The sequence below is a fragment of the Pelophylax lessonae genome, assembly GCF_965119305.1.
Source record: "Pelophylax lessonae genome assembly, chromosome: 3".
Taxonomy (NCBI): Eukaryota; Metazoa; Chordata; class Amphibia; order Anura; family Ranidae; genus Pelophylax; species Pelophylax lessonae.
The window spans coordinates 40,138,185-40,154,202 of NC_138770.1; the positions used below are offsets into that span (position 1 = coordinate 40,138,185).

The 16,018-nt window shown below is 45.0% G+C and overlaps 2 protein-coding genes across 2 annotated transcripts in view; both read right to left on the minus strand.

Annotated features, from left to right (window-relative positions):
* LOC309550017 (oocyte zinc finger protein XlCOF29-like) overlaps positions 1-13,224 on the minus strand; it is a gene marked incomplete at its 3' end in the record, with an annotated part of 44,978 nt that extends 31,754 nt beyond the window's left edge. The window contains exon 1 of the mRNA XM_082250489.1: positions 13,192-13,224. The remainder of the gene's footprint in view (positions 1-13,191) is intronic.
* The window catches only part of LOC309550292 (uncharacterized protein), a 979,642-nt gene that overhangs the window by 36,356 nt on the left and 927,268 nt on the right, over positions 1-16,018 (minus strand). Inside the window, 2 exon segments of the mRNA XM_082250695.1 lie at positions 4,970-4,986; positions 7,699-7,891. Coding sequence (XP_082106821.1) covers positions 4,970-4,986; positions 7,699-7,891 — 210 coding nt within the window.

Below are 16,018 nucleotides of genomic sequence, written 5' to 3' on the forward strand. Positions count from 1 at the left end.
TTGGGCCTTCCAGATTATGAGAAACTCTTCAAACTGTTTGTGTCGGAGAAGAATGGCCACGCCACAGGGGTCCTTGCTCAGAACATGGAGGACGGACTAGACCCATTGGTTACTACTCTTGCCGCCTAGACCCCGTGGCTAGAGGTGGTCCTTCCTGTCTAAGGGCTGTCTTTGCTGCCCCAGCACTCTTAGACAAAACTTCAGACCTTGTGTTAGCACACCCCCTGCTTCTTCTGGCACCGCATGACATTGCTGCCATCTTAACTCAGGTGCAACTCCGACACCTGTCCCCGGCCAGACATCTATGGCTGCAAGTCTCCCTCCTACTTCCTGACAACATGACCCTCCGAAGGTGTCTCACTCTCAACCCGGCCACCCCTCTGCTGTTTTTCGAGGGGGGAGAAGGAGAAGGTGAAGAAGGAGATCCCTATGTCACTCCACATGACTGCTTTGAAATGCTGCGCTTGGAAAACCCTGACCATATCTCCCTACAGTGAGTGAAATTCCTCTGGAAAACCCTGACTACACACTTTTTGTGGATGGCTCTAGATATGCAGATGAAGGAGGCAAGTACCACACAGGTTATGCTGTGACTTCTGAATTTGAAAGCCTACAAGCAGATGATTTTGGTATCATCCAGAGAGCTAGAAGGTTCCTGACAGCGGCCGGAACATCGGTGAAACATGGTCCTGCCATCAAGGATTTAATGGATGCACTACTCCTACTGGAACAAGTGGCTGTCTTGAAGGTTAAAACACATGGCAAGCTGAATTCTCAAGAAGCCAGGGGAAACCACTTGGCGGATAAAGCGGCCAAACCAACGAAAAACGGCCGAAGCGGCTAAAGAGCAGAGTGAATCCTCAGTGCAGATGCCTTTGGCAGTGCATGTGCCATCTGACAGATTATACCTAGCCTCTATGCAAGGGCGTCTCACACAGATGAAAAGCTGGAATGGATCGACAAAGGAGAAGAATACGAAAGACAAGGAGGACAGAAAAGACACCGCAGAAACATTTGGAAAAACCCTTACGCAGTCACAAACGAAAAAACTACTTAGTGAGATAGTATGTAGATTTGGGGTCCCAAAGGTGATAGAGAGCGATCAGGGCCCAGCTTTCACAGCAACCCTAACAAAAAGAGATTTGGGCAGCACTGGGAGTTCAGTTGGCTTTACGCACCCCATACCACCCTCAAAGTAGTGGGAAGGTAGAAAGGATGAATGGGATTCTAAAGAACAGGATGTTAAAGATGGCCCAATAGACTAACATGAGTTGACCAGACAGTTTGCCTATTGCCCTGTTTAGTGTCAGACACACCCATTTTGTTTGGTTCAGCCCCAGACTTGGCTGTTACTCCCCACAGCAGTCGCAGTTACAATCTGATATGTTAACTTGTTATGTTACATATTTGTCTAAAGCCTTAACTAATATCCATTCTCGAGTATTTTCCTCCATTCCAGATCCAGAAACAGACTCGGGAACCCACAGTCTTCAGCCAGGAGATTGGGTGTTAGTGAAGAAATTCACAAGGAAAATTCACTTGATCCCCAATACGAAGCACCTGGATACACGCCTTTCACTGCAAGAAAGCCCAATCTCCTGAAGACAAGATCCTGCTGGCAGCACAATGATTGTGCTGTATATCCTTTTTTCTTACAAGTTTGATAAAAGCTCAGCAGGTGATTATCATCAAAACAGGTACTCAAACGGGCGGCCATCGCTAAGACAAATGGTGTCGCTACATTTTGTTACAATTCATCCAGCACATAAGTGGTTACGTTTATTTATTTATTTATTTTTTTGATCTTTGTAGTATAATACCCCTGATAAATACACTGACTCAGCACCCAACCACAGGAGGAAGCGAGCAACTCCCGCTGGAAGCTTTGATCCTCATGTGTACATAGAAGCCATAGGGGTCCCAAGGGGGGGTCCCAGATGAATTCCAAGCTAGGGATCAGGTTAAAGCTGGTTTTGAGTCTTTGCTCCCCATAATAACCTTCCTGATAACACTGGTCCAAATGGTAAGGTTACTCTAGCTATAAAGAAATTGGAAGATCTGTCATTTGAGTTGAAGAACTCAGGTATTACAGACCCTTGGGATCAATATTTTAGCTGGATGAGTGGGTGGCAGAAGGCGCTCGCCTAGATAGGAGTAACAGTACTGATAATCCTAGTTCTTTTAGCCCTGATTGTATGCTGTATTCTAACATTTATAAAGAAGCTAATGAGCAAAGCTGTAGCACACCTACATTTCTCCACCAAGAAGAAGAAGACCGCCTTATGATGGAAGAGGACAAACCCTTCACCCCTCTACAGTCACTCCCTGTTCATAATTTCACAGTTCTATAGGGTTATAGGGATAGATAGCACCTGACTGCCCTCTCCAGGCTGTATCGAGGGGGGTAGTGAACTAGTTACTGCTCTACTCTATGTACAGCCCTAAAAAAGTTCCGGAGGAGATTGGGCCAGGTGAGTAGGCACTTTAGTATGAGGCACAGAAGAAAAAAAATAGCCATTTTAGGGGGGCTTGTGAAGGAATGTGATGAACACTTGTGAATTAAGCAAAATATTTTTCTATGTGTATTCTTCTCTACATGTATATATATTTTTCCTCTGTCGTCCTTACTCAAAATGGCCGTTACTAGATACCTCCAGCCAGGCAGGTTGGCAGTGCCTGAAGAGGTAGTGCTGGGACCAGTAGCTACAGGAATGTACACTATATTACCAAAAATATTGGGACACCTGCCTTTACATGCACATGAACTTTAACAACATCCCAGTCTTAGTCCGTAGGGTTCAATATTGAGTTGGCCCACTATTTACAGCTATACCAGCTTCAACTCTTCTTGGAAGGCTGTCCACTAGATTTAGAAGTGTGTCTATGGGAATGTTTGACCATTCTTCCAGAAGCGCATTTGTGAGGTCAAGCACTGATGTTGGACAAGAAGGCTTGGCTCACAGTCTCCACTGTAATTCATCCCAAAGGTGTTCTATTGGGTTGAGGCCAGGACTCTGTGCAGGCCAGTCAAGTTCCTCCATCCCAAATTTGCTCATCCATGTCTTTATGGACCTTGCTTTGTGCACTGGTGCGCAGTCATGTTGGAACAGGAAGGGGCCAATCCAATGGGAGCATGAAATTGTCCAAAATGTCTTGATATGCTTCTCGGCCTTTTGGCTAAAATCAAGTGTAGTATCTGTTCTTATCAGTGTTGGAATGGAACCTGAAGGTTAGTATCGGTGGTGGCCGAAGTTAACCGGGGCGCTCTGGGCGTAACTGGAGGACCGGAGTAGGCCAAACCAGAGAAAGCCGGATGGTTCCAATGCCTTCCTGATTTGAATGGGTCCGCCCCTACCAGTTTGAAGGGAGCGAGAAAACTGGATCTGCGGCCAGTTAGTACTGCTCCTGGATGTGATTGGTAAGGAACGGCGGTGGCGGTGGGGGAGCCTTTCCTCCTGGGTTGAATCTGGCCTTGCAAAAGGCTTGTCCCCAGTTGAAGGCAGGCTCTCCCTAAGCTGTCCAAAGTTCTGATGCCTCCTGGTAGGATAGGGCTACACTCGGTCTGGCTCTTTGTACGTAGTACACTCCTGAACTGTGCTCTCTGTAGGTAGTACACTCCTGAACCATGCTCTCTGTAGGTAGTACACTCCTGAACCGTGCTCTTTGTACGTAGTACACTCCTGAACTGAGTTCCCTGTACATAGTACACTCCTGAACCGTACTCTCTGTAGGTAGAACACTCCTGAACCCTGTTTTCTGTACTACACTCCTGAACTCTGCTTTCTGTACATAGTACACTCCTGAATTGTGCTCTCTGTACGTAGTACACTCATGAACCGCACTCTCTGTACGTAGTACACTTTTGAACTGTGCTCTCCGTACGTAGTACACTCCTGAACCATGCTGTCTGTATGTAGTACACTCCTGAACTGTACTCTCCGTACATAGTACACTCCTGAACTATACTCTCCGTACATAGTGCACTCCTGAACCGTACACTCTGTACGTAGAACACTCTCCTGAACCCTGTTTTCTGTACATAGTACACTCCTGAACCCTGCTTTCTGTACATAGTACACTCCTGAACTCTGATTTCTGTACGCAGTACACTCCTGAACCGTGCTCTCTGTATGTAGTACACTCATGAACTGCACTCTCTGTATGTAGTACACTCTTGAACCGTGCTCTCCGTACGTAGTACACTCCTGAACCGTGCGCTCTGTACATAGTGCACATCTGAACCAAGCTCTCCGCCACAGTGTATTGCCAAGTTGTCTCCAGCGATAACGAGGATGGAGGGGGTGATGATGAGGTCACTGACGCAACTTGGGTGCCAGATAGAGCAGAGGAGGAAAGTGAGGGGGGAGGCACAACCCCGACAAAGCAGCCATCATGAAACAGTAGAGAGAAGCCACCCTATTCCATCGCTTTGTGAAGCGGTTATCTCTCGGCCTACTTCCCACAGCTCAGCTGTTTGGGCCTTTTTAGCACACATGCAGCCGATCACACTGTTGCAATCAATTTTGTGCCATCTACAGAAAACAAATGTGAGTATGCACACAATGTAATATAACATATAATAATCACAATTTATAATGATTTGGGTTTAATGACACTTTAAAATGTTACGTTTGGCCACTAGTTGGAGCTAATTTATATTATGCTTAGTATCATCTAGTGGCCAAATACAGTATTTTCAGTTATAAATTGATGATTGGTTTAATGCTGTTAGTTTAATCAACGTTTGTTCTTTTTTTGTCTACTCTACTCATAAGTGCATTAGTATGATCTCGCAAGTATTCATATGAAACCATGTCTGACAAAGAAAACTAAGGGGGTCTACGTCTAACAAATGTGTTGGACGAACGATAGAAGCATTCACCCAGCTGTTACAAATTCTGGCCAGTATTTTTTTTTTTCGAACATTTCTTTTTATTGAAAAATTGAAATGAATAGTTAGAAAACATACCCTTTGGGCATTCCCGACTGATTAATACAAAAACAAAGAACTACTAATAACACCTCCTATTATAGAACACAAAAAAAGAGGAGAAAGAAACAACACACTTTCCATACACCTCGCTCTGTCATTCTCTTAAAAAATCACTTCAAGGGAGATTCCTGTTCCCTCTCAGCTATCAGGATAATGTATCGGAAGAATATTTCTGGAAAAGCTGTACAATGTCACGGGATGCCTGCTCCACAGCACTTCTGACAGGGGGGATATCATCCTCCATGCAGCCCCTGAGTTTCTGGAGATCCTGGCGGAGGAGGGAGATGTCCACCTTCACCTTCTCTAATTTTGTAGTAAGTGTGGCTTGGCAGTTAGTAATAGCCTCCAGGATCTTAGATTGATCAGCCGGCGGCACGGCCGGAGCAGGGGAGGACGGGGCTCCGCCATCTTTAGACTGTGTACCTCCGTCTTGCCGCCAGAATTTGTCAAGCTTCGTGGTTGCCTTCGAGACTTTACGAGGCGGTGACATGTTGCTGGGGTGTACCGGTGTGTCGGCCGTGTAAGGAGGGCGATGCAGCTTGATGGGAAAGGTGCAGGATTAAGGAACCGGAGAATCGCCGGGAGAGCTCCGCTCAAAGACGTCAGCTTCAGACCACACACCCCGTATCGGAAGAATATTAACTCGTGTTTAGAATTTAGCCTGTGGACTTCTGATTATCTGTTGTACACTCCGAATCTGTCCACAAGTGCCACACCTTCTCAAATTTCCTAGGGCAACCTCGGGACAACTAAGTAGCATTGTATAGGGGTACAACCTTATTGATTAAATGCTTCCAGAAGGGCAAATTAGGAGCGGTGTCTGATTTCCACTCGAGCACTATCGCCTTCCTGGCATGAAATATTAAAGAGACCCAAAACAGTACGCATCGCCCTACTAACGGCCAGAGAGTCAACTAACCCCAGGAGGCAATTTTTACAGGGACCTGGGGGCACTTCCAAAAGATATGGGAAAATCCAGCAGGGTCACTAGAGCATCTCCAACAGCAAGAAGAGGAATTAGGGTATATACGATGTAGTCGTTGTGTAAAATAAATTCTGTGTACTCTTTTAAAATTGGATCAGCTGCTCTTTAGTCAATATTAGTGCTTAAAATGGGCTGTCCCAGAGATCTTCCGAGTCTATTCAAGTCCTGCTCCTCTGAATGCCATGCAGTTAGCAGGACATCTAGTCCCACATGAACTGAGGGAAGTAGTGACTTGTAGATCACAGAAAGTGTTTTTTTAAGGGCGTCATCCCGGAGGAGAACCTTCAAATCATCCTGCTCCAATCTAAACAAAGAGGACCCAAATTGCGATGTATAGGTGTGTCGGAGTTGCAGGAATCAGAAAAACACATTAGGCAGTGTAAATTTATTTTGCAACCTATCCAACTTAAATAGTGCACTCCCATCACAAATATCTGAAAGGTATCCGATTTCTTTAGCAGCCCAAAGACCGGGGTCTGCTGAGGAATGAAATTCTGGTAGCATGGGATTGCACCAAAGTGGAGATGATGGGGACCTTTTACCCCTCAATATATTGGGTTTAGAAATGACAGCATGCCAGGCCCTAATAACTGCCCTCATAGCGGCTGTAAGTGGGTGGGTGAGAGACTCTCAGACCCCTGTAGAGGAGATTACGGAGGGTCTCATAGGAGCCTGAGGGCGCAGATCCGAATACTACTGAGGCCTTTGTGTCATCAGAGATAAGCCAGTTATGAGCATCGGTAAGCGTGGCCTTCTGGCTGTATTTTAAAGCAGTCTTTAACCCTCCCCCCAATTTTTTTCCACCCCTGTCTGTTTACCAAGTGTTGTTTTCTGCCCAGTTCAGATACCTACCCACCCAGCAGATCCAGTGTTGTCCCACTAAGATTCTCTTGTCAGCAGACACCATGTTGTTTGTGATGTCATCAAGAGGCACCTGGCTCCTCCAGGTTCAGCCAGTGGGCCTCCCAATGACGTGCTGCAAGGCCCGTCCCCTCCTCCCTTGTGAATGAAGGACAATGTCTCCTGGGTTATATGACGTGCGTATCCCGGGAGGCAAAGGGAGCACAGTGCACGTTCCTTCACCTAGGGAATTGATGTTACATAAAAAAAAAAAAAAACAGCACTAGCCATATAGAGAAGTAGTGGAGACAGGGAACTTTATGTAGAGGGTGAAGATCTGCTTTAATTTACACAGTAATTTCCTGTTATTGGCAGCTCCATCTAGTGGCAGTTATGTAGTAGTAATATTGCAATACCACATTATTGCCACTAGGTGGAGCTGATGACCATAGGAAATCTCTGTATAAAATACGGACAATGTTTGTTATGGATGGGCGAATGTTGGTCATATTCGTTGAAGCAATTTCTAAAAACCAAACCTCTAAGTGTTTGTGAAAGCTTACACCACAAAATGTACTCAGCCAATGAAAGGTGATGACTCCATTTTTATTTTTCTACTGCTATCAATGGCCAACATGGTACAACACTTCATCCATGTCTTTGGTGATCTCTAAACTCCTTATGAAGTGTTTCTTACATGATGAAGATCAGCCATGGAATATATCTGAGGTGTATATCAGGGTGTGCTTCTTCCCCACATGTCCATCAACATTCATATAGAAGACATTTCCCGCACTCAAGACACTAATACACCTCGAGGGTTGTGTGGGATCCCTGATGTACAGGAAGACAGGACTTCAGTGAGGAACAATTCCCTCACTCAGGACAGGAAAGTGGCTTCTCAGCTCTGTGCAATCTCTGATGGCTGTAAAGATGGGAATTCTGGGAAAAACATTTCCCGCACTCAGGACAGGAATACGGCTTTTCCCCAGTGTGACATCTCTGATGCTTGACAAGATCTGCCATTGTTACAAAACATTTTGTGCACTCAGAACAAGAATACGGCTTCTCACCTGTGTGAGACATTTGATGTGTGATAAGATTGTACTTCTGTGGAAAACATTTCCCACACTCAGGACAGCAATATGGCTTCTCATCTGTGTGCAATCTCTGATGTTTATAAAGATTGCACTTCTGTGAAAATAATTTTTTGCACTCGCGACAGGAAAATGGCTTCTCTCCTGTGTGAGATCTCTGATGTCTGACAAGTCTGGATTTTTGTACAAAACATTTCCCACACTCAGAACAACAATATGGTTTTTCCCCCGTGTGAGATCTCAGATGTGTGTAAAGATGGGAATTCTTTGAAAAACATTTCCCACACTCAGGACAGGGATGCAGCTTCTCCCCTGTGTGAGTTCTTTTATGCTCTTGTAGACCAGATTTAAACTGGAAACACTTCCCGCACTCAGGACAGGAAAACCTCTTCTCTGTTGGAAGGACGGCACCGTCCCTCACAGTCTGCGGTTCCTCAGGATAAGAGGAATACGATGGTCTGGCACCGTCCCTCACAGTCTGAGGTTCCTCAGGATAAGAGGAATACGATGGTCCATCTACCCTGTGTGGTGCCGGATGGACATTTGAGGTATCCGGGTTTTCTCCTGGACTATACTGTGTGATGTCCTCATCTTCTACTTTACAGTCTGGAGACAAAGTGAGACAATCCTCTGAGATTTTCCTCATCTCCCGTCCATCTACTAAAATAGAAATAAAAAGATTATTACTAGACATGAGCAGATTGGTTCCCCTAAACCAGGACTCCGCCCACATCAGGCAGCTTTGTCTCTGAGGATCTTACAATTCCCCCCTCAAGGTAACTAGTAAATGGGTCCTCTGATCTCCTACCAGTTCATTTCTTTATTCATGGACCTTAGTCAGAGAGTGAGGAAACAACGAGAACTTATAGGAGTGACAGTGATGAGGGGATTAAAGCAGAGGCCCCCAACCCCCGGGCCATGGAAAAGTGCCGGTCAATGAGTTGTTGATAACCAGGCCACACAGCAGGAGATGAGCTGCGACTGTGGTCAGTCACAGACCACAGTTGCCCCTCAACCCCTGCTCTGCAGCCATGCCCGTGTGTCCTCCCACAGCTCCTCTGCCCACCCATGATGTCATCCAATCAGCAGGGCAGGGGGCGGGAGGAGCTGCAGAATGGATTGGAGAGCTCCTCCCGTCCCCTGCCCTGCTGATAGGATGACATCATCTGGTGGGTGGGGGAACTGGAAGACGTCATGGACTGACCACAGCTGCTCTGCCGAGGCAGAGGCAGAGATCAGAATAGGGAAGAGTGATGCTGGGAAGGCAGATATCAGAATAGGGAAGAGTGATGCCGGGAAGGCAGATATCAGAATAGGGAAGAGTGATGCCGGGAAGGCAGATATCAGAATAGGGAAGAGTGATGCCGGGGAGGCAAAGGTCAGAATAAGGAAGAATGGTGCCAGGGAGGCAGAAATCAGAATAGGGAAAAGTGATGCCGGGGAGGCAAAAATCAGAATAGGGAAGAGTGAAGCCTGGGAAAATTGGCTGTCTTGACATTGGTCCCTAGTGCCAAAAAGGTTAGGGCCCTCTGGATTATAGGATGAGTGTCTCCACCCCCTCTATCACTCATTGCCATCTTCCTAATACAAGAAGTCCTGCACTTCCTTTTTTAGTCCATGATTTAGTCATTGTCATGTCTACCCCTAGCGTTGGCGGTCAGGCACTATAGCTGGCTCTGTGTTCTTCTCCCATGGCAGCCCCCTTTCCCATAAGGCAAGCAGGCCTACCAGTACTTGGTTACCCTCAGGTCTTATACACAATGCTATAGGGCAGGGATCAAGACTACATAATGTGCAAATATAATAATATAGTGAAATGGTGAGAACTTATAATCAGGGCCGGTGCAAGGATTTTTGTTTACAAAGGCGAAGATTAGTTTTGCTCCTCCCTCCATCTCCTGGTTTAGTTGTGCTGGGCTGTCACTAAAATGCATAAACTCACCTCTACCCTCCCCCACACTCGTTGAACTGCGCTGAACTTCCACTACATGCTGCAGCAGGAGGAGTGAGACTTTTGTATAGTGCAGCAGAAATAGTGAGCCCATTCACAATTCTGTTGTTTGGGCTAGTACATGGGATGCTTTGCTTGCAGCTCTGGGATATCAGGGGTTTTCATGTTTAGATGACAATATGTGCCTTACAGAAGTGCAAAGGGAGGACCCTGGAACACAGCTCAGGAAAGTGACCAGAGTATTACAGGCTGATATTACCCAGTCCTTGCCCTACTCTGGCCCAATCAGTGAGCAGTATGGGTGGAGTAATGTATTTAGTGTTAATGAAAAAAGAAAACCCCAGTTGAAGTCTAAGAGAACGAAACGCGTTGGGTCCATTGAGTTTTCTTCATGACATTGCGCCAATTGGAATTTTTTGTGATCACACCACTTTGTACCATTATCGCCTGCTAACTACTAAGAGAATGTAGGTTTTCTACTTTTTAATATAGGATGGTTTTACACTATGAAGAATGAAGAGGCTTTTTGTTTTCTTGGGTACCCGAGTTCCTTTATGCCTACGAAAAGACTTGAAGAGATGGTGACAACTATTGTGAGACCATTGCACCACAAGTGACACCACTTACTGCTTGAATGACTCTTTACCTGTGGATTTAGAGTCCACTTATTTTGGAAAGCGCTCCCGACTCTTTATTCTGGTGGTGGTCACACTTAGGGTGATAATTCCTTGTTTCTGAACACGTGAAGTTCTTCCTTTGATCGGATGTGGACTTTATATCTCAGAGCACTCTTTTTTTTTTTATAGATTGAGGACTTTATTCATCCTTTTCTGCATTTTCAATTTATGTTTGATGGAATTGATTTGTTTCCACTATTGCCACAATGTATATTTATTTATATTGCACATATTTGGACTTTATTTGAAGTTTTCTTTGCACATTGGCTATTTTGCATTTTTTTTCACAATTCGATGCACTTTATTGCTATCTTTGATATACACAATTTTATACGATTATATGCAACACTTTATTTCATTAGGAGCTTGTTGCTTAGTAGCGCAGCTGTTTTTTATGACAGTAGTGCAGTGATTTTTATTGATATTTAGTGTTAATGACCCACCTGTGCTGATCTCTGTAGGAGTGTCCTCCTCTTTAAATGTCCTCGTTATTCCATCCTTCTCCATAGACTGCTGATCATCCCTCACATACCTCTCTTCTTCTTCTGCTTTAACCTCATATTTTATATCTTTTGGATCTCCACCCTAAAACCACAAAATAAAAAAAGACTACAAATATCATCTGTAAAATTTTAGCCTTAATATTCTGACATCACATAAAAGAAAAACACACATCTTTTCGGTGATGTTCCATCCCACCAACCTTGTAATGGTGAGGGACGGTGTGATCTTCCTGTGTGGAATCCCGGGAATACAGAGGACGGGGACATCTCACTGGTGGGTTCCTGGTATTAGGCGTCTCCATCATATCCTTGTGTCCTTCTGAAATTTCCTCCATCACTCCATACTCCTCATCCTCCTCTTTATACTCTTCTTTAACAACAATATTATAATCCCCGAGGTTTCCACTCTGAAAGATATAAAACATTCATTGTAACAAACATGCTGTGTATAAATCAGAACTACCAATAATTTTCAATCATCTACCTGATGATGGTGAGGGATGGTGTGACCTTCCTGTGTGGAATCCCGGGAATACAGAGGACGGGGACATCTCTCTGGTGGGTTTCTGTAGCTGGATAACTCCACCATGGTGTCCTGGTACAGATCTTTGTGTTCTTTTAAAAATTCTGACTCCTCCATCACTCCATCCTCATCATCCTCCTCTTTTATCTCTACTTTAACCTCAACTTTAGAATCTCTCAGGTCTCCACTCTGAATATATAATAAAAATGACATCACTTGTAACAATGCAGATAATGTACAGATCCTAATGATACTATCAGTGATTGTTCCTCATCTACCTGATGATGGTGAGGGATGGTGTGACCTTCCTGTGTGGAATCCCGGGAATACAGAGGACGGGGACATCTCTCTGGTGGGTTCCCATTACTGGATCCATCTGTAGGAAACACACACACTGACTGAATACATTGTTTCTATGTGTTTATCAGATGATGGGGGATCTAGGTGGACCCTCCGTACTGCTCTCTCCTTTACAATAAAGTCTCCTCTTACCCGGTGATGTGAGGGGCGGCTGATTCTCCATTATGACGTCCTTGTAGAAATCCTTGTGTCCTTCTAAATACTCCCACTCCTCCATGGAGAAATAGACAGTGACATCCTGACACCTTATAGGAACCTGACACACACAATGATACAGTCACCATCCAGACACATCCCTTGTCTGTTACTGGATAATGTCCCAGAATTCCCAGCACCGCTCACCTCTCCTGTCAGCAGCTCAGAGATATTGCTGGTGACTTCACATTGTGGCAATATGATTGTCATTTGATCACAAGAATTCACAGGAGGAAAACTCTATATTTGAACACAAATAGTGAAATTAGTAAAATATGATATTTCCAGAATCCTCCTCACCTCTCCGGTCAGGTCAGGTCAGGCCTGTGTTTTAATAATAGAGATAAGAGTGATGTCATGTGACCTCCCAGAATCCTCCTCGCCTCCCTGATCAGGTCTGTGTTTTAATAATAGAGATAAGAGTGATGTCATGTGACCTCCCAGAATCCTCCTCACCCCTCCGGTCAGGTCTGTGTTTTATTAATAGAGATAAGAGCGATGTCATGTGACCTCCCAGAATCCTCCTCACCTCTCCGGTCAGGTCTGTGTTTTAATAATAGAGATAAGAGTGATGTCATGTGACCTCCCAGAATCCTCCTCACCTCACTGTTCAAGTCTCATTTTTATTAAAGCCCCACATCACATTTTAGGATCAATATCTGAGACTGGGATCATTATTGAGAATTTTGTTTTCAGGACATTTATTACAAATGTCATTTTTCCCTCTTTCTTCCTATTTGAATCTTAGAAATAGAAGTAGAAAAATAGAGACATACATATTCCAATTCCCCCCACCCCAAAATAACCCCCCATCACTAATAAAAGTCCTATAATCTGTTAGTATAGACTGATGAGGTGAGAAGGTGACACATCTTCAATATGAAGAGAATGTTCCGGCCCCGTAAGTGAGGAAATGTTCTGCCCCTGAAGGGGTAATCTAGGTTTCCACACTATATATGTGTGTATCATCATCTGCTGGAGATAAAAGACGTCACAGTGACTATGGAGGAAGAGGACGGACATGACGGGGGGTTACTGGGTGTAAATAGAAAATAAGATCTTATTACCTGCTCTGCTGCCACTTCCAGCAATGGCTTCTCTCTACTTCCTCCCGACTCACCTCTCACCCCAAACTGCCTATTTATACCTGACATCACTTCCTGTCATCCAGAAAGACTTCTTCTCTTGGCATACACGAGATTGCCATCTTGTGGAGTTCAGAGGATCTGCAGTTCCCAGAGAAACGTCTCGTAGTGTGAACACGGCCTTGTGTTGTGTGTATGTACTGTATATCCTTATAGATGGGTCATTTTTACTCCCACCAAAGGGGATAGAAATATATTACGGCCTAGTCCAGACTTTCTCAGCCAGGTTCCTCCAAAGGTTTCTAGGGGTTTCTTGAGCAATCAACAATTTCTGTCTCTCAGTAACAACTTCCATCAATGATCTGTAAGGGGGGCAGTCTTCCCACTGATGACAATGTAAAGCCTCGTACACACACGTCGAAATTCGGCCGGGAATTTTCGTCCGACAACCGATCCGCTGATTTTGGGCTTGTTAGTACGATGCTTCCGACAACCGACTCCGACTTTTCGGCCGAAAAAATTCTGGTGTGCAGGCTATAAAATTTTTGTCCTCCGTCAAAACACGTCCGATTTTCGTGCAGTCAGTACAGATTTCGACAGGGAAAAATCTTATGAGCAAGACTGGGCATGCTCAGAGAAGAAAGAACACAAACAAAGCAATCCAACACATGACATCACTTCTGAAGTAGAATTTTGTTGGGCGGGAAAATTTGTGTGCAGTCTAGGCACATTCCAACCAACAAAACACCACTCTGGACAAAAGATGGACGACCGATTCGGCGGAAATTCATTGCGTGTGTACTAGGCTTAAGAATGTCCTTCTTCTACAGAACACCAATATAAGGATATTCTTCTCCCATTTGTCACGAATGTAAGGGATCATTACGCTGACCATTTAAAATTGTCATTGTTTGTAGATGAGTTCCTTTTTACGTAACATGTCCCCAAATTTCCATGTCATCTAAAATGCTGGATTTCCAAAGATTTAGCTGGTAAAGTAAATTTCACCAGTCAGTGAAGACAGAAAACTTAAATGGTTCCCTGTCCTCATCTCAATTACGGCAGTTGACAGATTATTACCCATTTAAGGTTTGCTCTTCCTCTCAATGCTACCTAGGTATATCCTTACCTTTGAACTTCCATCAGCTTCTCCTATTGAACTGTCACTCAACTACTCTGCTCTGGTTTCTGCACCCTTGTATCTCCACCCGCCTCTCTGCAGGCCCCTGCCGGCACCTGCCGGGTATGTTCCCAGCTCTCCTTAAGTATGGAGATTCTTCTCAGTGTTGCCAGTTGCTTCCCTAGATTCAGGACCTGAGCTTCCAGGGAACCAACATGCTTACATTTTGGGCAGCTGTATTCGTCCTTGATTGGATGATAGTGAACGCAGAGTCCTGGGGAGACCAGATATAGTGAATGCAGAGTCCTGGGAAGATCAGATATAGTGAATGCAGAGTACTGGTGAGGTCAGATATAGTGAATGCAGGCTCCTGGGGAGATCAGATATAGTGAATGCAGAGTCCTGGGGAAATCAGACATAGTGAATGCAGAGTCCTGCGGAGATCAGATATAGTGAATGCAGAGTCCTGGGGAGACCAGATATAGTGAATGCAGAGTCCTGGGGGGGTCAGATATAGTGAATGCAGAGTCCTGAGGAGATCAGATATAGTGACTGCAGAGTCCTGGGGAGATCAGATATAGTGAATGCAGAGGTCTGAGGATATCGGATATAGTGACTGCAGAGTCCTGAGGATATCAGACATAGTGAATGCAGAGTCCTGGGGAGATCAGATATAGTGAATGCAGAGTCCTAAGGAGATCAGATATAGTGAATGCAGAGTCCTGGGAGATCAGATATAGTGAATGCAGAGTCCTGCTGAGACCAGATATAGTGAATGCAGAGTCCCGGGGAGATCCGATATAGTGAATGCAGAGTCCCGGGGAGATCAGATATAGTGAATGCGGAGTCCTGGAGATCAGATATAGTGGTGCAGAGTCCTGGGGAGATCAGATATAGTGAATGCCGAGTCATGGAGATCAGATATTATGATGCAGAGTCCTGGGGAGATTAGATATAGTGAATGCAGAGTCCTGGGGGATCAGATATAGTGAATGCAGAGTCCTGGGGAGACCAGATATAGTGAATGCAGAGTCCTGGGGAGATCAGATATAGTGAATGCCGAGTCATAGAGATCAGATATTATGATGCAGAGTCCTGGGGAGATCAGATATAGTGAATGCAGAGTCCTGGTGAGACCAGATATAGTGAATGCAGAGTCCCGGGGAGATCAGATATAGTGAATGCCGAGTCATGGAGATCAGATATTATGATGCAGAGTCCTGGGGAGAGCAGATATAGTGAATGCAGATTCCTGGGGAGACCAGATATAGTGAATGCAGAGTCCTGGGGAGATCAGATATAGTGAATGCCGAGTCATGGAGATCAGATATTATGATGCAGAGTCCTGGGGAGAGCAGATATAGTGAATGCAGAGTCCTAGGGAGACCAGATATAGTGAATGCAAAGTCCTGGGGAGATCAGATATAGTGAATGCCGAGTCATGGAGATCAGATATTATGATGCAGAGTCCTGGGGAGACCAGATATAGTGAATGCAGAGTCCTGGGGAGACCAGATATAGTGAATGCAGAGTCCTGGGGAGATCAGATATAGTGAATGCAGAGTCCTGGGGAAACCAGATATAGTGAATGCAGAGTCCTGGGGAAACCAGATATAGTGAATGCAGAGTCCTGGGGAGATCAGATATAGTGAATGCAGAGGTGCGTGAAAGGTGTTCTGTTCAGGTGTC